The sequence below is a fragment of the Macrotis lagotis genome, chromosome 3 (genome assembly GCF_037893015.1).
Source record: "Macrotis lagotis isolate mMagLag1 chromosome 3, bilby.v1.9.chrom.fasta, whole genome shotgun sequence".
Taxonomy (NCBI): domain Eukaryota; kingdom Metazoa; phylum Chordata; class Mammalia; order Peramelemorphia; family Peramelidae; genus Macrotis; species Macrotis lagotis.
This window is the reverse complement of record NC_133660.1, coordinates 195,940,372-195,965,596: the sequence shown is the minus strand read 5'-3', so window position 1 is coordinate 195,965,596 and position 25,225 is coordinate 195,940,372. Positions and strand designations below refer to the sequence as shown.

The 25,225-nt window shown below is 33.9% G+C and overlaps 1 protein-coding gene across 5 annotated transcripts in view; it reads right to left on the bottom strand.

Annotated features, from left to right (window-relative positions):
• Nucleotides 1-1,945: 1,945 nt before the first annotated feature.
• Nucleotides 1,946-25,225, bottom strand: part of PPARGC1A (PPARG coactivator 1 alpha) — a 152,678-nt gene continuing 129,398 nt past the window's right edge. For 3 of the 5 annotated variants that reach the window (XM_074229702.1, XM_074229699.1, XM_074229701.1), the window contains 3 exons: nt 18,718-18,839; nt 18,216-18,367; nt 1,946-10,589 (listed from right to left, as the gene is read on the bottom strand). In XM_074229702.1, coding sequence (XP_074085803.1) covers nt 10,486-10,589; nt 18,216-18,367; nt 18,718-18,839 — 378 coding nt within the window. In that variant the 3' untranslated portion in view covers nt 1,946-10,485. The remainder of the gene's footprint in view (nt 10,590-18,215; nt 18,368-18,717; nt 18,840-25,225) is intronic. The other 2 variants (XM_074229700.1, XM_074229703.1) reach the window with 2 other exon arrangements.

The window sequence follows — 25,225 nt, the reverse complement described above, 5'->3', positions numbered from 1 at the left end:
TAGGGTCTTCCAGAATGAAGCACACTATTTGTTCCAGTAAGCCTATCCTTTCAACAATTCCTTTTTTCCTTGGCCTGTGAAATGAATCAGGGAGAGATTATTCTGAGCAAATTGATAGTACAACCCTGATGCAGACAGTTCCTGGTCTGATTGCAGCCTGGCTTCCACTTATTGAATATCACATCAAGTAGTGGTTCAAGGGTTTCAGAGAAGAGTCAGAGAAAGGGAAAAAAAAAAGCAGCTGCAAAGTTTTTCAAGGTACTTACTGCATTGTTATCAGGTCATGGATCTAAATGTCAGAGTTGTATGGCTGATTTGCACATTTCAAACCAATTTGGTAATTTTTTCATTTTTATCTGCATGCATGAAGTGCTTTGGAATACTGAAACAATTTAGAATCATATTTAGTTTGTAACAGTTCAATTAACTTAAGTGCTGGAACATGCTTCATTCTTGGTAACTAGTTTAATCGGTTACTATTACAAGACAAGAAATGCTAGGGGCTAGCAAAAACTCTTTGGGCATGTTCCTGCATAGGCACATGCAAGGGAAAGAAAAGCAAACAGCTCAGAGTTCAGAGAATTTGGGAGGTGTGATCTCTGGTTTTCAAGAAAAGGAGGAAAAGTCACCTTCTCCTAATTAACCCCCCCCCAAAAAAAACAGAACCATCAAATTGAGTTTATATCTAACAGTGTGATTTTTACAATCACCCATTTCCCTGGAACAATTTTTATAACCACTTAATAAGCAAGATGAGGGAGTGGATCAAGGGTTGAAGACTCTTCAAGTTATTACATAATTGTACTTCTCAAGTTTGGGTGATAAATGAAACTACAGTGACTGCTGGAAGCACCCCCCCCCAAAAAAAAGTAATTATCTAAGCCTTTTGCCTTTTCTTCTTGGTGTTCTGAACCCTGGTACAGAAAGAGATGCCTAATTAGTGGACTAGTATTTTAGGGGCTACTGGGGATTGGGAGGCAGCCATATTCTAAGAATGCTTTTCTTAGCAGGTCAATTTATATTTTTTGATTGCTGTTATTAAAGGGCTTCTCTCCCCAGGTCTACCACTATTTAGCCTCACTAGACCAAATGCCTTAACCAATCTGGTCTCAGGTCCCTAGATAACTTGTAAAAGTTCCATCTTCCACATTCAAAAGAATAAGATGACATTAGATTAGATTATTTTCACTTTAGGTCACATGGTTCTTTCTCCCCTTAGCAAAATTACTTATTAAGTTCAATAGACTTCCTGGTTATCAATAGCTTTAAAAACACCCATTAAAATAATGTTTGCTGGTTGTGGTGACACATTAACAAGATAGCAAAAGATTAGTTTACCATATCTTTCATAGATCAAAGGGTGGGGACACTGGAACAAAAGGAGGTAGGGAAAGAATCTGGGAAGGTTTGGAACTGGGAGTAGTAGTTCCCTGAGGCTGAGGCTGGAGGAGTTCTTATAGTTAGGGATCCAGGATAGATAGGAGATAAGCTAGGGACCATTAACCACCTGGGGGTTTGCAAAGAAATAACTTGGGGAGGGAAGAACATTTAAGAATCACTTTCCACATTTTACAAAGTTACTACAGAAAAATAACTGATTCCATCTTCTGAATATTCCAATGTTCATTGCAAAGTTGACATATTAGTATCACCCACCCAGAAAGAGAAATACAGAATTTAGGTGGCATATTAGAAAGGAAGAACTTCTGTCTTTAAGCAAGGTGGGAATGGGAAAAAAAGGGGAGCAGAGAAGGATGGTGTTGGCAATGATATGAAGAAAACAGAACTGTAGAGAAAAAAAACAGGCAAATTTTCTAGGTGAAATCACTGAGAACTTTGAACCTTAATGGGCAGAAGTCAAACTAGCACTTTGAGATAACAGGAAACATGTCAGATCAAAAGGAGTGAGAAATGACAATGTTATTACACTGCACTGTTCTCTTTCTACCAAGGTTATGCATTGTTCCTTCCCTTTCAGTTTTTAGGCCAGGATATCAGCAACTATCCAACAACCCAAGAAACCAGTCTTGTACATAGACTTGATAACTTACCAAGTACATGAGATTCCAATGTAGTTGATGGCATTCATTTTTAAATCATTTTTTTCAGTGCTCCTTAGTCTCGTATAGGTCATTCTTATCTCATAGACCAAAAAGTGTGTAGTTTTTACTCTTACCAACTGGTTAAAGCACCAAATGAAAATTTTATTTTGAATTCCTGAATCACCATTAGGACATACTTTCTTAGTTGTTTCTCTGGAAATGGTACATGGATTTGTACTAAACCACCAACACTTCAGATATACTCTGATTTTTAAGCAATGACACAATGGAGTGGGACTCCAGGCCAGAGAGGTGGGTTTGAGGCCAGGAAGAGAGTTTGATTTTTAGCTTAGTGTTTCCCGTGTTTAGCAAAGAAACATAGGCCAACTATCTTAGAGAAAATGCTTTCTCTGAAACACACTGAAATCATACTAAAGGTGAAAAAAGAAAACACTTGGGCCAATGTTTATTTCCATGACAATGTTGCAATCTGCTGAATTAGAAGTGAGTATTGCATTAATTTACCACTTCAAGAGATTTTAGAAGATCGGGACACTTAGATCACCTATCTGTCAGGATCTCTGGCCCTGGTTTTAGCGTCATTTAAAGAGCAGTATGTAGCAATAAGACTTGTATATATTTGTGTCAAAAGAGTTATGGTTCCCCTTTGTTCAAAGACCACAGGCAAAGAGTGATACAAAGATGAGTCAAGTGGAATCCCTCTATAGGGTGCTGTTCAATGTCATGAACTCGTTTTTAGAGGATAATAAATGCAGGTTGTAGGAACCTGAAAGGATCTAAATGCTACTTCCTGGGGTCTGGTCAATTTTAGGAAGGTGGAGGGGTTTGGGGTTATAACAAATTAGGGTCAAACTAAACACACGTTTATCACTGAAGCTCCAAATATTTGAATCCAAGGAAAATAATTAACCTAGAGATCAGCAATTATGGTATATACAAGTAAAGCTTACTTTGTTATTCCAGAGGGTTACTTGCATCCATGAGAGTCTACCAAGGTTTGGTAAATAAATACATTAATCTGTCAAATGCTATGCCTGCAAATACTGCAGAATGGCTTACATAATGCATCTGTCGTCATGGGACCTGGTTCTGTAAGGACCATATCCTTTTTTCTGAGAGGTTTGTTACCTGGATTATTGCAATTACTTGAAGTTAGCAAAGCCCTATAGGATGACTTGGTATATTAAATTTAAAAAGTTTGTCTCAAACTGGTATTTTATCTGATGAGTAATTGACCATTTTCCCATTTGCTTTATTATCCATTCTTGTCTTCATCACTACTAGAATGCATTATGCTAAAGGGGAAGTTAGTGAAGCAGTGGCATCATGGGGGAAAAACTGATATTCTATGTTTATTAATAATTGTTTTATCTAAAAGGTCCATGTTAGTGTTTCATCAAGATATTACTATACCTATAGTTTAAAAAAAAGTGAAAAATTTCAATATTCAGTTGATTGATCCAAAATTAGGCACTAGCTATTATCCAGTCACAATTTCTGGAGAATTAACTGATTTGTCTTTACAAATGCCCTGGATGCAGAAAAAAACTATCATTAAATTTAAGAGAAAATACTGTTCTATGAAAGGACTCATGGAAAAGAAGACCATCAAGTGTGGTTGTCGGTCTTGGATGCCAATATAGTTGGATAAATCAGGTGTTATCATCTGATTTTAAAATTACTTGATTTGAAAGTTTACATCATAGACTGTGTGACCAGTTTGGTAACCTAGACTACCTCAGGAAGGTGAGTAATTAATCATTATCCCATAATAGCATGCACGCATGCTCACATTCCTGTTAGCAAGTAGGGAAGTGGTAGCAGAGGGCAATGGCTCTAGGTAATATGATACATTACTCAAGCAGATGATTAAAAGGTACAGTTGCCAAGCTTTAATAATGCCAAATGGTCAAACCAAGAACAAGCAAAACATCATGTTTTAGGACTGAGGGAGCCTTTTCAGTTCACTGCTAAGCAATACTAAAAATAAGAAAGTAAAATGAGAAAGCATGAGTATGAATCAGGCAAGAACCTGTTTCCCCAATGTCAAAGTCAATCATGTAGGAATACCTTGCAATTTTCTTAAGTGTTTTGGTTTGGGATATAGTGAAACAACTTTTGGACTAAAATAATTTCTTATTCTTTTTACCAAGTAGTAACACTAAGAGAAAATTTGGTGAATTTTATATTTAATAACAGCAAAACATAAATATCCTCTAATTAAATACTGCTTTTTTTTAGGATTTTATCACTTAATGTTTCTTTCCATTTTACTTTGAATTTCACTTGGATGTCATCCATTGAAAATCCATCAGAGAACTATGAAGGAAAAATATTAATAATTCTGCAAAATGCCCGATGTTCAAAACCAAGTTCAAGCACAGCATCTTCCTTGAATTCATCCCACGTTTTTTCTAATAATTTTCTTTCTTCCCTAATAGAAATTAATATATTAAAATGGTCAATATGCAGATTTAAACATCACACTAAATACTCACATTCAGTAAGTGCTATATGCATAAATTAAAATCAAAGCAAGCTTTGGTTTTTTTCCCATAGTAAAGACTTGGTGTGCATATGTAATCATTCTCATTTTATTTAATCATGAAAAATAATATAGGATCTTTTGGCATTCTCTAAAATTTCTCACTTTTCCCCTTAATTAATTAAAATCTGTACCCCCTGAAAATGCAATGATGATTAGATGAGTCTTGTCAATTCATTGGATTTGGAAAGGTAACAAGAGAAGCAATGTCAACCCCAGACCTAGTTTTTAACATTCACCTCTGCTTCTAGGAATCACTCTGACAATTCAAATAGTCATAGCTAACTCTATCCTCAATTTTCTATTGACTACAAAATCTGGAAAGATGAAACCATCTGAACTCCATTGCAAGTTAGAAAGCAATATGTGAGAGTGATACATTCGAAGGGTTTGACTACAATGTAACATATAAAAGAGGGCAGATGTATCCAAAGGCATATGGGGGGGGAGGTAAATATATTGTAGAGGGGACCCCAAAGAAGGGACTGCAATCAAGTTCAATTAAACAGAATCTTTCAAATGGAAGAGAAGAAAATTCAGAGGAAGCTGTGGACTACAAGTTATGACTTCTCAACAATGAAATACTTTTCAATTCACTCTTGGAGAAGTTTCTTTTGTCTCAATATATTAACAAACATTCTAGCAAAATGAAAATGGACTGCAGTGAGTCTATCAATAGAATCTATATAGAATCTTTCCCTCTAGGGATTAATTCAACTTTTGATTAAATCTTTCTAAGGTTTAAATCATAATGTTACAAACCTCCAAGGAACTACTGTACTATTTGTGACCTTCTTTATTGCTTTCTACTGTTTGATAAAGTAGGGAAGATTGATTTATAATGATGTGTAGTTTGCTTGAAAATAAGAGATATCAATTTATTTAAATTTCAGATGTAGAATAAATAAAGCAACTGAATACAGTTTGGCTAAAATGTATTTATAATTAACACTGAGTTATACCTAGACAGCTAGTAACACCAACATTAAATAAAATAAAAAATCATAAATAGTAAGCAATATAAGCTAATGAGTCCACAAAAATGATAACCTTCTTTGTGTCTCCAAATAGAATTTGAACTCAATATTAATATAACATTACTGGTTTGACAGCTATTTTAGCTTAAAGGATTTCTAAATTAATTCAAGCACTATTTCTATATCAAAGACTCCTATTTATTTTCCCTACCTAACAATTATTTCAGTGATAACTGTCATTTGAAGCAGAGACAATGCTTTGCAGGAAATTTAGTATTATCTTTATTTCTAGGCAAGATGTCTCAAGACCTTCCCAGATAACTACAGTTTCCTGAGAGCCTTCATTTTTACTCATCTCTCTTCCCTCAAGGGGCTTAAGGTAGACAGAAAAATGAAGGTTTAAGAAAGTCAAGCTATGATGCCAATAAAAAGGATGAGATTCTATGTGTGATTTAGAAATCAGTGTTATCAGGTCAGGAAAGGAAACAAGTCAATTTTATAATGTTCTCTAAGGCCTTCCTTTTGTTTAGAGAAAATATGGTTGACCACACTGTTTCAAGTCAGCCCTGTATCTATTTCCAAAGGGATGTCTGGAATATAGAGAAAAGGAATAAGAATATTGCTTGGTTTTCCAGTATCAACAGGAATGGGTCGAATCATCATAACCATAGCTTTTCAGTAGCTATTAACTTGTCCCAGATTCCACCTGACAGAAGAATGAAAGACTAAGGTACATTACAAGTGCCCTAGAGAAGTTCTATATGCTTAAGTAAAATTGTTTCCTAAGCTGAACGTTAAGCTATATTGTCCCTTGGGGCAATGATTGTTACCTAAAAATGTGTTTTGTCCAGATTACAATAATAAAACAGGGCTAACTTCTAGAAAAAATATCATGTCAGGTTTTCACCCATTTATTTTAGAAATTTCTTTGTCTACCTCTGTGTTTTTTTTTTGTCTTAAAAACAAGGGAAACTTTGTAAGGTTTATATTATATTAATGCTGAAGTCCTACCACGAATATGGAAGAAAGATAGAGAAAGGAAGAAGAATTAGAAGAAAGAAGTCTTGTGTCCCAATTTAAGAAACACATCAGGGATTTGCTTATGAAAAATAAGAAAACAGAAGTGGATTTGAAACATTCGTTTCCCTTTATTAACTCAGTGAGGCTGATGTGTACTGCACATTTAAAAAAAAATCACAGGAATTTCCATACAATGAATAAAACCACAACAGTACATGTAGAATTGGCAGGTGGAAAAAAGCCCATTGAGGGCTAAACTAATAGTTCACTTTCCCCGTTCAGCATAGTTCAATCAACAGTATAACACTTTCACCTACATCTCTTTAAGTAGCTCCATCCAATCAGTGGTTCACATTATTGAAAATGTCTGTCACAGAGGTACAAATTTAGAATCATCACATTATATTACATGGCTATTCTAGTTCATTTATAGATCAGGTCTTAAACTACAGTGATTGAAGTTCTCATTACAGCCATCACAAAGGACACATAAGCATTACCTACTGTAAACTTACACCTATAGGCATTACAAGGTTTCCATTTTTTTTCCCAACAGATCCAACCATCATATTCTGATAGAGGAGACCCTCTTCATCATTCTGTTTTGGGTGTTGAGAGCCCAAATGCTGTCCTAAGTCATTTAGCATAGGTTAGTTTCCCACTCCCCCAACCCCTCAATTTGAAGATGCCTTATTTTGGAATTCCAATAGAATTACTCTGTTATGATTCTTTAAAGGCCCACATGTATAAAGCACCAGTTTAGTTACCAATATTGCAGATGGGATACTTACCACAGCATGAAAATAACAGCACACAGTTCATCTAAAACACATACAGATCTATGCTGAAATGGGCCTCCAATAATGATGTGGTGCATGTGTTCATTTGAAATGTTCTCTTAAAAATAAAGGGAACATAGTTTACATTTTTGATGGGCTACCCACAGTGTCTGCTTAAGATATAAAAAGCACTATTTGGATGGTTTAGTGATCCTTTCTTTGCACTAATTTTATAGGCAATTTGAAGTCCATGGAGGAAAGCTATCTTCATGGAAAGAATATTCATCAGGCCAGTGGGGAACAAAATTAAACCATGACATAAGGTCTGTGTTGCTATCTTTTAATAAATTAAAAAAAAATATGTATGTCAGCAATTCAGGGCAAAAGAGAAAAATATTTTTAAAACTGGATCACAAAAATTTAAAGGCAAAATAGGTAATGCATCTGGTGGTCCTTGAACACATAATATGATATACTAAATATTGATTTCTTAAAAATAATTTATTGCTTTTAATAGTCTTTTTTATCATTATTCTACAACAGAAGATACTCAAAATTCAAAAAGAAAAACTGTAAACTTTAGTTTGGCGTTCACACAGAGTTAAAATACCTGCATTTTAACCTACAGAACAATAAGAATTAGGCGGATTAAAGGTGTTACTGTTGTAACGCAGAACCAGTGAACAAGTTTTTATTTTTTTATTTATTTTTTTATTGCTTTCTACCTACTTAGAAATAAGAAGCCAAAAAGTCAAGCAAGCATCCGACAGGACAGACAGTGGAATCTCTCAGAACACAATCTGCTGGTGATAAATGAATGCAGCTATCAAAATCCGCTGCATTAGCCTGGGGGTGAAATCAGTTTTATAAGATTGCATTGGGGGAGGGGAGAGAACAGAAAGATTAAGTAGGGAGGTATACTGTATCTTTAAAATGAAGTCATGAATGCCAAACAATAATCGAATAACAATTTATAAACTTGAATACATTCTCCAGACTTTACTGATTCAGCTCCAGGGACTCCACACTCAAGATGAAATCCGGATGCTCAAGATGGAGGTTTTCGGAAGTTTCCATTTAATTTAGAAGAAGCAATGTTATCAAGAACAATGTCATGGTCACATTGGGAGGCCATGCTAGTGCAAGTAGAAACATTGCTTCTGCAAAAGCTGAATTTCCCAAATGAAGTGCTTAAAATTCCAACCTGACAAATGTCATGCATCCTGGGTATAACATTTCCACTGGCTTTCTTATTTTTGCCACCTCATAATTTATAATAAATATGCTATCTGCAACTGATAAATGTCTCTTTAGTAAACAAAGGAATGAAATATCAGTATTTATACAGGATGCATAACTGTAAAAAATATAGATAAATACCATTCTTGAACTCTGCCAATGAAGAGAGATACTGGCTTCAAAGATAGATTTCACACACACATATTAATTATTGTAAAAATCATATTATAATTATTACCTCAGCATTTTGTATCAAATTAAAATCACGAAAAATAAAACAAAACAGCATTTTAAAAAGATCCTTGATCTCTAGTTTCAAAACTACTGTTGATACAGAAAATAAAAACATTTCTTAATGATTATCCATTGAGAGACTTTACATAAAATCATGATCTCTTCTAGAAAAATTTTTAGATGAGAAAATTTCATCCCCCTAACAAATCCAGTGTATAAAACTTCAAAGAAAAACAAGCAACAAGAAAATGTGGGGAAAAAATCTCAGAAGTGGTGAATACCTTTTGGGGGCTAGGATTTTCACTGACAAGAAGCTTAGATCAAAGCTCACCGAAGAAGGGATGAATGTGCATAAAGCAACGGTTTGTGTTTTTTTTTCTTTTTTGTTTTGCACTCAACAAACACACACACTGTCTTTTTTTACAATCAAATATATATAAGCATAAGTTCAGCTTTCTAAATATGTTAGTGTACAATAATTGTTTCACCTCCTAATTACATTTGAATATTCTTGATTAAGAAAAATTGAGCAGTTTTGAAAAGAAGGCTGCATTTACAGTGCATAGCTGTAACAAAAAAAGAACATCGTCATAGAGTATGTACACAAAATAAAAATACTCCATTGAACATCTGTAAATACTTAACTACATTGGAGAATGTAGTAAATATACTCACTATCTGAACACATCCCAGATAGTTCTACCCAACTCTCATTAATAACGTAACATCATGTCCGCTCATCAGAAAAGATTGCTGAACAAGTTGCACGTGTGACCATTGACAAGGCTTTTAAAATCTGCTGTGGAAGATCCACATTTGGGACATTTACATGGGTGTCAGGAAAAAGGATGAACTACAGAAACTTCAAAATGGTTTAGTATTCCAGTACCCGCTGTTTATGCTTCTATCCAGGCTCCAAGGTCAACAAGGAAAAAGAAAATGGAGGGGGAAGAGAGAGAGAGAGAGAGAGAGAGAGAGAGAGAGAGAGAGAGAAAAAAAGAAAAAAAAAGAAAAAGAAGAAGAGGATGTTAGGTCTGTAGGACCCATTGTTTCCTCAGGATTGTCACATCATCATTACAATACCAGAGTAGGTTGTTTGCTTGTGTTTTCTCTTTCTAAGAAACAAGAGCTCAGCAGCTGAAGCCCAGGCATCACCTGTGGTCAGTATAGGGTGATCTGCGGTTTGTTTGCTTTTTCCTTTTGAGATACAGCACAGACATTTTGAAGTTCTAGGTTTTAAGTGTCTCTCTATGGAACTGCTGTCTCTTCAAGTGGTTTGCATTTGCACTCTTGCCAGCCATTGCTTGTACCCTCATCCACCCCAAACATGAAGACACACACATACATGTATGCGTGCTCACACACACAATGTCACAATCACCACCACTGTCATCCCAGGAAAGCAAAGCTGACCCCCATGGATAAACATGTGCTTACTGGATGTCCCTTTGGCCTCTTCCCTCATCAGCAGCCATGTTCATGTAAACCTTTTTTTTTAATTTTTTTTTTGTACAGAGAGTGTAAAGTAGGATAAATTCCTAAGTATGACTTTCAAGAGTCCGTGTTGAAGGACGTGATGTCCCGTGAGGTATTCACCATCCCTCCATTATCCTCAGCCTGTGGGCTTGTTACCTGCGCAGGCTTCTCTGGGCCTCTTTCAGTAAACTATCAAAATCCAGAGAGTCATATTTGCTCTTGGTAGAAGCAGGGTCAAAATCATCTGAGTGTGAATCTGAAACAAAATTGGTGACAAGTCAAAAGCAGCCTTCCCAGACAACTGTCAATACCTCATTGAACGTAAGTACAAGATGACTGGCTTCATCAGAAATTTATAATCATCATGTTAATTTAACTCAACAAACACCTATTAGCCATTGAGTGCCCAGCGCAATAATAGTATCTGACCCAGGTATGACATGTTTCCTCATTTTCTTTTACGATTATAGCATTTCTGCAAACTAAGCAAGTATTTCCTGTATTTCAAATGAGGCAACTGAAACAAATTAATCAATTGCTAAGCATTTATCAAAGCTACCATATGTCAGGCACTGTGGGCTAGCTCTTGAGGAACCATACAAAGAATGAAACAATTCCTGTTCTCTAAAATCTAAGCAGTGTAGTATAGCAGAAGAAAGGCTGGATATGGAGTCACAGCTTTGCCTCCACTGTATAACAGAGCAAATTCTTTGATCTCTTTCCTTTTTTTGTAAACTTCAAAAATGTTTTATTTATTTTGGTCTTCCTTTTAAATAAATAATAAATTTATCATTTAATCATAAATTTATAAATTTATCATTTATCATAATTTATCATTTATCATTTATTCTTTTTTCCCATTCACCACTCTAGCAAAGCCTCATCTATAAAATAAAAATCATATTTATATCACAATACTTTTGCACGAACAACTCACATGATAAATCTTAAAATGCTACATGAATGTCAATAGTCAATAAGCCATTTCTTAAGCGCCTACTGATTATCTGTCAGTCTCTGTAATAGGCACTGGGAATCAAAAGAAAAGTAAAAGACAATTCCTGTTCTCAAGGAGTTCACAATCTAATGGAAATGTGAAAATAAAAAACAAGATTTATACAGGGGAAATGGGAGAAAATCAACAAAAAGAAAGATGCTAGTATTAAGGATATTGGGAAAAGGTTTCCTGGAGGAGGTAGAATTTTATCTGGTGCATGAAGAAAGGCAGGGAAGTCAAGAGAAGAGGTGAGGAGAGAGAGATTTCCATCATCAGATCTAACATCATCATCATCATCATCATTATTATTATTACTTAAGACCATGAAATATATTATTGGCTAAAGAATAACTAGAACTCAGATCTGATTCCTATTCCAATCCTCTTCCTATCAGCCTGGGCTATCTCCCTTTTACCTTCCTAGAAGTTATGATATGATATGATGATATAATATGCTATAATATAATATAGTGCAATATAACATAACATTAGCATAATATAATATAGCTAATATACTATAATAGAATATAATAGAATATAAGATAATAATATAATGGAATGTGATAAACAATGCAATGAAATGATATATATATATAATAAAACATTATAACTAATATAATTAAATGTAACACAATATAATAAAATAATAGAACATAAATACAGGCACATATTTATATACACATGTATATATGAAACATATATATCAGTTATATATACACATATATTCATGCATGTGTATACATATATATACATCAGTCTTTTGAAGCTTGAAAGACTATATTTTCTCTCATGACAGTGAGGGGTAATATGGATCATCAGAAGAATTGACACAGAGAAAGGAATGACATATCTCCCACTAGGTATCTTACTTCATTTTTGTGTTTTACGTTTAAAGAAAAACAAAACACTTCTGATAAAACATTGACCATAATACTTTATTTCAACCAACCATATTAATAAACACTGCTATGTTTTATTCATAACTCATAAAATATAATGCCAGAAATTCTGGTGCTATAATTGACTGACTCACATGCTGTTCACTGTGGTGGGGAGTAATCTTTAAAATTCTTCAGCAATCAGCCTCAATCCATTTTAACACAAAATTTAAATGCAATGTCATTTTTCTCACTATTTTTGCACTTTTTCCTATCACTTGAACTTATTGGCCTCTTTTGAGTCATTCAGATTTGAGACATAATAATTGTACCATTACAGTATCTTTATATAGATGCTCATATCTGAATCTAAAGACTAGGGGAAAAAAAAAAAACAGTTCTCACTTAGCAATGGAAGTTTGCTCCAGTGACTCTTGGGGCATATCCTTGTCTAACCCAATAGTCATGCAATTAGTAAAGAAAAACTGAATCGATGATTTTATTCCCAAACAAATAATTTCCTTATTTAACTGAGACCTAGTATTCATCAAGCTGTTATGAAATCAAAATGGCAAGTATCGTGTCAATACAGGTTCCTATGAAATGTTATGCACTTATCAGAATTATACTAAAACTTGGAAGAACCAACACCTCTAACCTGTGCCATTACAAAGAACAAATGATAGAACAGGGCTTGAAGTACTTTAAGTCCAGGCAATCAAATTCCTTAGAGTGAATCTGTGATAATTCATGAATTAGTTAAGTTTAAAATTCTTTAATGTAAAGTACTGTCAATTATTTTTATTTTTAATTCTGTTTTATTAACTGAATCATCATCAAGCATGAATATTTCAATAGATCTAGAAGAATAAACAAGAATATTATATAGGAAATTGAACTTGTATAAATATAGATCTTTTAATATTTTAACAGAATTGCCCCCTCTTATTTGTTTTGTTTGTATTAAAAAGCTTTGATGCTCCTTCCTAACTTCCTTGATTTGCTTTCTTTCCTTCATGTGCTTCTAACATTATGTACCAACTCACTCCCTGATGGTCACTGTTTCCTCTCAAATAAAAGATCTAGCTTCTAACACTTCCTTGTATAGTCTAGAAAAATAAATGAATATATAAATTGTATTTTTGAAAATGTATTTCTCATATTCTCTAGTTTATCACAATTCTGCCAAAAGGTAGTAGGAATAATTTATTATTAGTCTTTTGGAGGTATATTGGTCTGAGATGGATAGATAGATGATAGATAGATAGATAGATAGATAGACAGACAAATAGATGGATGGATGGACAGACAACTGCTACAGGCTGGTGAAAAAAATTCCCAAGCAAGATGATTTCAGCACTCCAAGAGTTTACAACCTAATGAAGGAAGACAACTCATAAATGGGTGCTGGAAATATTGGTGAGAGGATATTATGCACATCGTGGATAGGCTTCTCAAGATAGCTGAGAGTGAGGAAAATGAAAACCTGGATTCAGGAAAGATCAAGTGAAAGCCCAGCAATCAGAACCCAGGTTGGTTCCAGGGCAGAATCCAAGTTCCTTGTTGGGAATGATGGACTTTAAATTTCTGAAGTCCTCAAAGTTGTTTCATGGTAAATTCTTGTGATATTCATGCTAATAATTTTCTTGGTGTTTCATTCTGCTTCAATTTATACAGGTCTCAAGTTTCTGTGAATCCATCATACTCATCATTTCTTATGTTACAGTAATATTCCATTATAGTCATATACTTTAAGTTGTTTAGTCATTTTTCAGTTGATGGACATCTATTTTATTTCTGGTTCATTGAAGCTCCAGTATGTTAATTTTCAAAGATTTCTAATACAATATACCTATTCCAATATTTTAAAGTTAACATTAAAGGTCACATCTTCTTTTAGAGTAGTGATGAATAAGTCTGCCTGACTTTTGCTATGTGGTTAAGGATAACCAACCACATAACACATAATTACCCCCAAACTACATACTATATTTATTATAATTACAATAAGCTGCTGATAAAATAAACCAAATTATGTAAAATGATGAAGAAACTAGCAATAAAAAGCATCGTGAAAAAATATGGGTAACTCCATTACTTCGCTATAACAAAATCTTAATTCACCAGTAAGTTGAAGTAATGGAAATCTCTTTAAAATGTATTAATCTTTCTTTCCTTCTTCAGGAAGTACAATATAATGAATATTCTATTTCCTTATTCTTAAAATAAATTCAGTTCACCCAGCCATCCCCTCAAGCTATTGTCCTATATCTTCTCCCTCTAACAGACAAATTCCTAGGAAAAAAATGATCTCCCTTTACTTCCTCACCTAGTTCTCAATCTCTTGAAATTCAGATTCTGAATTTAGTATTAAATTTAATATGGTGATAACAAAATTGGTTCATTTGTTTCTCCTGATTTTTTTTGTTAAATCATTTTAGCACAAAATTTAAATGCCATGTATTTTTTCCTCACTAATTTTGTACTATCATTTGAACATATTGCCTTCTTTCAAATCTTTTATATCTGATGTGTAATAATTGTGTCATTACAATTGTATAAAGGTACATTATATTTACACCTGAAGATAAGCCTTGGAAAAAACAGTTCTCTCTTTCCAATGGAAATTTGTGTCACTATCCTTGTCCACTTCAGCCACTTGATTCTCTTGATTGATCTCTTTCCTGCTTATTTCACTAGTTTTTTTTCCCCACAACACTTCTCTTCTTGACCTCCAGAAAACATCTAACACAACTGATCCCCCCTACCCCCCATCCCTCCACTTCTCTCCCCACCCCACAATTTATTTCTGGATATCCTCTCCACCTCTGGCTTTTGCAAAAATGTTACTTTTTGATTTTCATTTTCTCAGTTTTACTGCTCCTCAGTCTCATTTGTTGTTTAATCCATGTCCTATACCTTAAGCTTTGGGACCCTCCAGTGCTCTGTCTTTGGTCTTGTTCTCTTCAGTCTACAATGTCTCTTGGTCATCCTATCAACTTCTACATAGGCTCAGATATCATTTATATTCAGACAACTCACAAACCTATGTCTATCACTCATCTCTCCGGTGTTAATATAGTCTCTTATCAACTACCTGTTCAAGAGTTCCACCTTATTGTCCCATAGCCATCTCAATCTTTATATGTCCAGAATGACTTTTCATTTAAGTCATCCTTGGCCCTAACTTCCTGATTTCAATTCAAAGAATAATCATCTTTCTAACCAGGTTCACAATCTTGAGCCATCATTCTTGTTTCACTCTTCCCTGTGTCCAAGCAATTGCCAAGTCTTGTTAATTATATCTCTGCAGCTTCTTTGGTATCCATCCCTGCTTTCCACTACTCTAATAACCACTGTTCATACTCCCATCACTTCCTACCTGTTCTACTCTAACAGTTTCCTGAGTGACCCTATCTCTGATTTCTTCTCCAATTCATCTTCTATAAAACTGCTGAAATGGATCTTCCTAAAGCATAGGTATGAGTCTCAGTGGTTCACTATTTGTCTTTAAAATCATTAACTAACTGCACCATTTGGCATTTCAAGTCATTTCTATTACTACCCCAGTCAAGTTTTTCAGTTTTATTTTGTATTATTCATTTAAAAGTTTTAGCCAAATTGATTTGTCTGCTTTCCTTGTACATGATTTTCCATCTTTTTATGTGTATATTGCAGTCTAATTTCATGAGATCAGATGCCACCTCCTCCAAAGGTCTCTCCTGTTAACCTCACTTATAAGTACCCTGCCCCTACATCCATGCCAAACTACTTTGAATTCACTATATCGATATATAGATATATATGAGCATATATATCCATATATAAATATATACACATAAGAACAAATATTTTAAGTTGAATATAAGTTGTTTGATAGCAAAGAACTGTTTTGATTGTATCTACAAATCCCAACATTTAATAGTCATAAGTATTTAATAAATGTTTGATGAATTAAATTGTGTTGATAATTTAGGCTCTGGCAGTATTTCAACATCATCACTCTGAATATGAATTGTTATTGGACAAGACTGAAGTGCTGAATGTCACCTAAAACATTCAGCTCAAGGACTGCAGGCTTCAAGATATCCCATGGATCTTCTTTTAAACATCAATGATGAGCTTATTTTCTTTTTATGTGCACCTTGTTCCTCTGTGTACAGTAAAGTAAAAATCTCTACTTGGTTGAAGGTTCTCATTAGATGAGTTCTGTTTAATCAAGGTTTTATTTAGTACAGAGTCTTTATTTACTTACCTGTGAACATGTATCTTTCTGATAGAATATAAACTTCTTGAGAGCAGGGATTTTTTCACTTCTCTATTTGTATACTAAAAACTTAGAATAGTTCTTTGTCTATTACTAGTACTTAATAATGCTTATTGATTGACTGCACTTGTATTTTCCTCTGACAAACTTGGGAATCTTTTCTCTCCATCATTATTGCTATGATTTTTTTTTTCCATAGGCAATAGAACCAGTGCAAGCATATTTTTCTTTGAAAACCCCCAACAGAGTTACATTTTGATTGGTCCCAAATCTGATATCCAATGCTTTTCTTTTACCTTTTTTTTTTTTTAGGTTTTTTTGTAAGGCAAACAGGGTTAAGTGGCTTGCCCAAGGCCACACAGCTAGGTAATTTTTAAGTGTATGAGACCGGATTTGAACCCAGGTAATCCTGACTCCAGGGCCGGTGCTTTGTCCACTACGCCACCTAGCTGCCCCTTTCTTTTACTTTTAAATTGTTATCTTTAACTGTAAACTTTAATATTTTATAACTTTAACTTTTTAAAAATAAAACTTTAACAATTATGTTTAATAAAAACATTCCTCAAGCATCTGTGGGTTAGAGAATTCATCTCAAATATAATTTTCTAAACACAAATATCTAGTTTAGCAAGGATTTAATTTCTATTCTTATATGGAAGGTAAAGGGGTAATGACTATTAGGAAAAATACTTCTCTTGAAATATTTCAAGGACAATCAAGTTCAATTAGGGAATGCCATTCAAACTTCCTTCTCCTAATGATGAATCATGTCCTAAATGTCCCTTTCTATAGCTTACTTGAAATCCTACAAGTTTTGAGAGACTAGAAACACTTCAGCCTTCATCACTGAAGAAAATAAGTCAAATCAACTTGAGCCTTCAATCTGTCTTGGCTGTCTTAGCAACATTTGAACAAATGACTTGCCACCTTTTATATTTTCATCACCAGCCTTCTATCTCTCTAACATCAGATGCCTTTCTTCTGCTTTAAACCATCTATTTAGTCAGTGAAGTGAATTATGGCATATTCACTCTGAACAATACACATCACCTATGCCAATTACTCTAAGAAGACAACACTTGGTTTGGGGAAAGAAAACACACACTTTGTATTCATTTGTTCATTATATAAGGCTGAAGACTTTATATAAACAAGAAATTGTTAATGTCCTGGTGCAAGACTACATAATAATTTCAATGATCATAGTCATTAATTCATTTAAAAAATTTTATGTGAAATGTCTCAGTAGTAGCTTTTTAAAAAATTATCTTAGAGATGAGTAAGTCTCATAAAATCTCTTTTATGTAGAGATTTACATGCTATGGAGAAAAAAATTAAACTTTATAAACAGAAAAGAAAATGTATATCAAAAGCTAGATATTTTTCCATCTAAGTCACAATTCAAAGCAAATAGTATTGAATGGGGAGATGAGAAAACGAGGATTTTTAGACAGTTATTTCAATAAAATACTGATTATGATATTATATTTTCACAGGATTCAGCATTAGTTATTAATTTAAAAAAACCATATATACACATCCCACAGAAAATGAGAGCCTGAAACCAAAAGTGTGGACTTCTTTCCTAAGCCTCTAGTCTCTGAGGTTGTCTTGTAGATAAAATCTGCAATCAAATACTGGAAAGCTAAAGTCCACCCACAGATATCCATGGATTATGTTCACTCCCATTATGATCTTTACATACTGTAATTCTTGTCCCATACAATTAAAAATCCATACCTAGGTCTGCATAGTTAGACTTGAAATATTGCTTGCGTCCACAAAAGTACAGCTCAAAGTCAGGTTCATTTGACCTGCGCAAAGTGTATCCATTTTCAAGAGCAGCAAATGCATCACAAGTATAGCGGTAGGTGATGAAACCATAGCTGTCTCTGTAATGGACAAAAAGGGGAAAAAGTTCAGTGACTGCTAGGAAGCATTAACATATATAAATGTAACCCTTTCTACCTCAAGAGACCTCTTCCTCTTGCAACACCTAAACCTCTGCCTCCATTTATCAGGATGATTGTCCTGTCAGGCAGCTAAATACTTATTTCTGGGACAGGAAATCTCAACTAGAAAGATTAATAAATAGGGATGAAAGAAAATAAATAAGGTTCTGAACTCAACATGTCATCTTTCAAAGCACTTATACTGGCAACTCCCATACCAGGAATCTTACGGCCGTAATTTTTTACATAACGTCAGCTTCTAAACAAGAAATAATCTTGAAGGTTCTCACCCATCATCCCGCAGATTTACTGTGCACTCCTCAATTTCACCAAAAACTTCAAAACGGTCCCTCAGTTCTGTCCGAGTGGTATCGGGTCTGATTTTACCAACATAAATCACACGACGCTCTTCCTATACAGAAAACAAGAGAAGCATTCTTGTAAATGCTGGAGGAGGTAAATAAGTTGTATCAATAAGTGTTTGTCCAATGTGAAATCATAGGCCAGGTCAGCTCTAGTCAAATGGGTATGACTCTCCATGGTTTTACTATGTTTACATTGTACTTACTCTAATTTCCTCAATGTGCTTCTTTCCTCCTTCTTTGCTGTCTACTTTTTCTATCTTAGACATTATCTTTTGATGAAGGATAGGAATATTTCATGTTGATAAAGAATAGAGAGGGAGTTGACTAGAAAGACTGAGTCTCAGAGTCAGGAAAACTGGACACTGGGGTTGACACAAATCTGTATGACCAACCTGGGCAAGTTACTTATCCCCTAAATGCCCCCATCTCCCCCCACCCCAGGAAATGCTTTAAGATTCTATGATTGTAGAGCAGTGACCACAGGTAGCAAGAGTTCTCAAAGTCAGTGAAATCATTGGTCCAGATCAAATAAAGAACAAGGTCAGATCTCAAATACCCTAGACTGACTGACAACTCTTCCATTACTGGATTAATGGCCTCTCTGTGGAAAAATAATTTGGTTCTCTGTGCTTGTTTTCCATCAGGAAAAAGATAAGGAAAATGTCCATTTTTAAAAGTTGTAAAGTTCTTCATCAATTTAGCAAACAGAAAACATGACCCATGGATACTGATGTTTCCCATCAGAATAGAGCCCTGGGGAATATGAATTAAATGCCAGTAGGGAAAAAAAGCTCTTCTTGCTTCCCTATGTCTGGTCCCAGACTAGTCTACTTATACGAACCTGCTTTTTTTTTTTTACTCAATTTTAGATAATTTTATTAAACTGATACCATTATCAATTTATAACCTTAAACTATAGAAAAGTCACTTTTATTGCTTGAGCCTAATTTAAAAAATAACAAACGATTCTTTGATTTCTGGAAAGAAGCAATCACACATGTAAAACTCCAATGAATTAGCAAGAATGGAAGATAACAGTATTATTTGGCCATCAAAAAAGATGGAGAGCTTAGACTTTCTCCAGTATTACAAAGAAACCTTCAAAGGAGTTAACCGTTCTCTTTCTCTACTGAGGAAGGCAGAATGAAAAGAAATACAGATATATACATACATACATATATGTGTATATATAAAACTGAGATTTAGATTAGATTCAAAGAGGTTTGGTTAATTGTGTAACAAAATGTGGTTGTTTTTCTCTTTTACCTTAAAGAGTCAATTTAAGAAAATGATTTTTAAATATAAAAAAGTTCTCATTCTTTTTGAAAAGAATGAAACATTTATTGATAGAAAGGACATGGAGATGCAAAATGAGATATGTATTTGTAGATAATACCAATGAAATGATTTGCTTTTGTAGACTATACAAATTTGTTAAAAATAACTAGTGGGGATGGCTAGGTTGCTCAGTGTATTGAGTACCCACCCTGGAGTCAGGAGTACCTGAGTTCAAATCTGACCACAGACATTTAATAATTAACTAGCTGTGTGGCCTTGGGCAAGCCACTTAACCCCATTTGCCTTGCAAAAACCTGAAAAAAAAAAAGTAACTAGTGTTAGATGTCCTCTTACCCCTTAAAAAAGCATCTATAAAGCATTTTTAAAATGCACATAAAACAAAAAAAGTGCTGAAGGGGATATAAATAGAGCAGTTTTATTTTTCCTGTGTTAAATTTACATATATATATATAGATTATGTGTATATATATATATTTCTTAAAAACAAACTGTTCTTGATTGAAGTTGTGTCGTATACAAACCCCTTTCATATTCTTTATTTCCATTTAAAATGTTCATTGATTATTGTTAAATTCACAATAAAAATATAATTATAAAAAGAAGTAATTCAAGTTGGAAGTGAGGAGCAAACATTATGCCTTACTAAGATCTCCTCATCTGTCTATCAAGCAATTTTGTTCTGGTTGCTATAAAATAGATCCGAGAAAAGCATCAGCTATGTTCTCTGCCTTCACTCTAGGATTCTACAAATCTACATTTTCAAAATAAAAAGCCAAGCTAAAGTCGATTTTTGTAGAAGCAATCCTATATGAGTAATAGGATTGGATGAATTAACAGGGGTTGCCTTTTGGAATTTCTATAGTTTTATAATTAAGGTTAAATGTACACAGGAGTCACTCAAAGGGTGTCTCAGCAAATCAAAGTTTTTACTGAGCTGAACAAGTTGGTGAAGTACAGTTCCATTTATATTAGTTACAAAAAACACAAAAGTCAACTTGATGAAGTAGAGCAGGCGGCCAGACTCATTTTCATGTATGCTGTGTATCTTAATGTCCTTCCAAAAATGTAACTGTGTTATGTACAATATCTAACATATTGAGTAGGTCAATAAATATTAAGTGGCTAGTGATAATAATCACAGAACTGTGTTCTACCCCACCCCCTTTAGCAGTGAGAGCATAACACCATATTCCATTTTATTTAGGGAATGACCAAAACAACAGAGTACAGGGACTAATTCTCATGTAAATTTTCCAGTGGGTTTAAATGTGTATGTATGGTATGCTTTAAATACATATACGTGTATGTGTGTATGTGTGTGTGTGTGTGTGACACCATACACATATGATGTTTAGTACTATCAAAAGAGAAATGGGGAGAAAGAGATATAAGAACAATCACAAAGGAACCACCCAGAGTTGAGAGCCATAATATAGCAGAAAGAAGATTGGAATCAGAGGATCTGAATTCATATTCTGATTCTTAGGAATTTATTTCTACTTTCTAGTTTCCAGGAGGCTGGACTATGTGATTTTTATAGTCCTTTCCAGTTCCAAATCTAGAGTGCTTTGATCCTATGAATTGCCAATAAGGGATTTAAATAAATTTAAAGGAATTCTGTAATTAAAATTGAAATCCATGGGAGAAGGAGCCCTGAAATTGGAAAGGCTTCCCATTTCAGACTTCAGTTCTACTATTTAAATTCTTGTGCCACCCCAGTCATGTCACTCAGGTACCTATCTGAAAGAGTTCCTCTCCTGCAAAGGTGAGGAAGATGAACAAGATCATGTCTAAGGTCACCCCTTAGATGACCTCACATAATAGATCCCTGATTAAACAGAACTGTGCAGGCTCAGAACCTCTCTCTGAAGGAAACAAGGGTGAGAGACAATGATAGATTCAGAAGTGACATTAACCCGCAAAGCAGTTACCTGGAAATACAAAGAACCACACAGACTGTTGAGCTGGAGGGAGCCTAAGAAATCATTTTTTTTCCTCCCCCTAACCCATTCATTTACAATATAAGGAAACTAGGTTGCTGCAAGTCAAGGGGCTTGCTCAATATCACAAAGATAAAGGGATGAACCAGATCTCCTCCCCATCTAAAGTTCATCACTTATCCATTCTGCCCACAGTCCCTCTCTGACACTAAGGGAAGGTATAACTTCAACTATCTGTCCTTAATTTTCTTCTAACAAAAAAGCAAGAAGCAGACAAGATCTGTTATCTCCAGAGGAAAAAAAAAATCTCTTCCATACTAAAAAACTTTGTTGTAGAGTACTAAATTACAAATGGTTTTCCTAAGGCTATGTGATGAAACCCTTAAGTAGCCTGTTGTACATAAAAGAACAAATATAGAATGCCACTGAACTGCTAACTAAACCTCTTTATTTCTATTATATTTTCTTAATTTATATTTTAGACAAATAAAGAAGTATGTGTGAAATTTATAACACAATTTGCAGGCAAATTTTGCAGGTCATATTTGCCATTGTTAAAAATGGCTTCTTCAAAAGAGTTACATGATACCACGGCAAAACAGAAAGAACTGTCCTTCAGAGTATCAAGAGACCTTCATACTTAGTAGCTATGTGACTAAGGGCAATCCATTTTACCTCTTTGAAGATAAAAAGATATTAGTCTTCACTGACATGAGGAAATTGCTTTATAAAACAACTTGTACTACATGTATGTGGGTTATTATTGTTAGTGGCATTTGAAAAAGAACTTTCTTTAAATAAAAACTGAAGTTTTAAAAACCTTGAAAAAACTTCTTTAGTGTTCAGTCAATTTTCACACTTTACAAGGTTGTTTGTAATATTTTGACAAATATCTTACATTCTCAAATAAGTTTACATTTATAAAGAATATTTTGCTTCTGGGTACATAATAAAACTTAAGGTTCATGTTATATTAACAAGAATAGTAAGTCAAAACTTAGTCAAATGCAGAAAGAAAAGACTTCTATTAACTGACTTTATATTATCTAATATCAAGAACAGTATGAGGGCAATTAGTAAACTGGGGAAAAGCTGTTGTTTCAAATTATAAAATACTCAGAATAAGTCGAATTTGACTAAAGATTAAATCATTAACATTATTTTTGCAGAACTGGAAAACAACATTGAAAAGACAAGCAAATTTAAAACCTGATGTTCACTCTTAGACTTGTTTCTTAAGAAATAAACAAAATGAAAATCCTTTTTTTCCAAACAAATAATTCAAGAACTCTGAATTCATTCTCTAAGCTAAAGGTGATTTGATACCCCCTAAGGGTTCTAATATAAATATGGAATGTTGTTACTACTAAAGAGACTAAAGGAATCCCAGTGTAGAAACTGACACTTTGAACAAAAATCTGAGAAAGGGATGATTGTAAAGATGGAGAGAGAAAAACAACTGTCCAGATATCTAAAATAAACACCTTTTTCTACTATTATAATAAATTATATACTATTATTATATACTGTATAAATATAATACTAAAACATATTTTTCTACTGTTCTTAATAAGAAAATAATGATCATTGATAATAAGGATAAACTCCTGGAGAGCTGGAAGTCATAAGTTCTTTCAACTAACATTTCCTGAGTTCTAATTTTATGTTTAGACTCTTGAAAACTCCAAATGTTTCAAGAGGGGATCTCCAAACTAGGCACTAACAAGAACTGGTCTTGCTTATCTTTTAAGATCAATCAAGATTAGGCATGATCAGGACTACTGTATATGTTTGAGTTAAGATAGAAACAAATATCCCCCTGAGGGGAAAAAAAATGGATGGCTGCGTAAGACAGCAGCATGTATACAATCATTCAGGATTTTTAAAACTAAGAAGATTCTGGGAGTACCTTTGTAGGTTAACAATGCTCCAAGCCACAGAGTGTATCTCCCCTGTACATAAAAAATCATTTCCTCCCTAAAAAATGAATGCATGGAATAACTTTAAAATTAAAGACTCTATGATGTTGTTGGTCTGTCAGTGCTAAGCATTGTTACTGGTTTGGATTTTGTTTTGCCAGTCAATTTGGACACAGTTGACCTGCAAAATTAAAATGCCAGAATCATTGCCCAAGCACTAAAGATTTGGTTTTAAATGCCAGGTCATATCATAATTTCTTTTTTCGTATTTTAAATTAACATCTCATTATCATGGGTTTTTTTTGGCAGCAAACTGTACAGAATACAAATATACTGGACTGAAAACTCTATAGGAAATTAACACAGTTGTAGTTTAGATGTAAAATATTGAGCTTTGGTTTGCAAGGTTCCATTAAAATATCTTAAACGACTTTAAACTTTTTAAACCTAAAAGAAAGAACTTGGAATCATTTACAGAAAGACCCTAGTGGTTCTTACTATGGTTGTTGGGACAGACAAAACAAATACAACAGCAACAAACAATTTACATATGACTCTGATACGGCAAATATCAATTAGTAATCATTTAAGTTAGTCTATTATCTATCTTGAAAGACCTGTAAAATTTCAAACCAGGATTCCCTCATTTTTCTGTAAAATTTCTCAGAAGCTTTTAATGGCCCTAAATGTCTCTGCAAGAATGTGGCCCACCCAGTCATTGAGGAATAGGCATATCTTCCTGAAAAAGAAAAAAGTTTTGATAAGCATACCAATATATATGCATGAACTATATTTTAATATTTATTTTTCAGTTGTCTTGATGAAAAAACTTTTTTTGATTGACTTACTAACTAGCCAGTCATAAAAAAGTTACTAGTTAAAACATGATCTGTTTTGCAGAGGTTGTAATGTCCATGAGGTAATATAATGAAGTGTTTTAAAAAATCTAATAAAAACCAAATCTGAAAGCACTAAAAATGTACCTTTTTTTACAGGAAGCCAATATGTTTTCTGTCTATAAAAAAGGTCTTCAATTGGTCACTGATTAAATATACTTCCAATGTGTTTCCCAAATGGGAATTTTAATTTTCATTAGTCTTAACAAACATTCATGAATTAAACTGTTAAAATCATAGTTCATTTTACAGATAAGAATATGAAATTGAGAATTAGTTCAAGTGTCTTCAAGTCCTAAAGTCTATGCCTGAACTCTAACTACCCTAAATCTACTAACTCTCTCACCTTGCCAATTTGATTTCATTCCAAATTTCAATG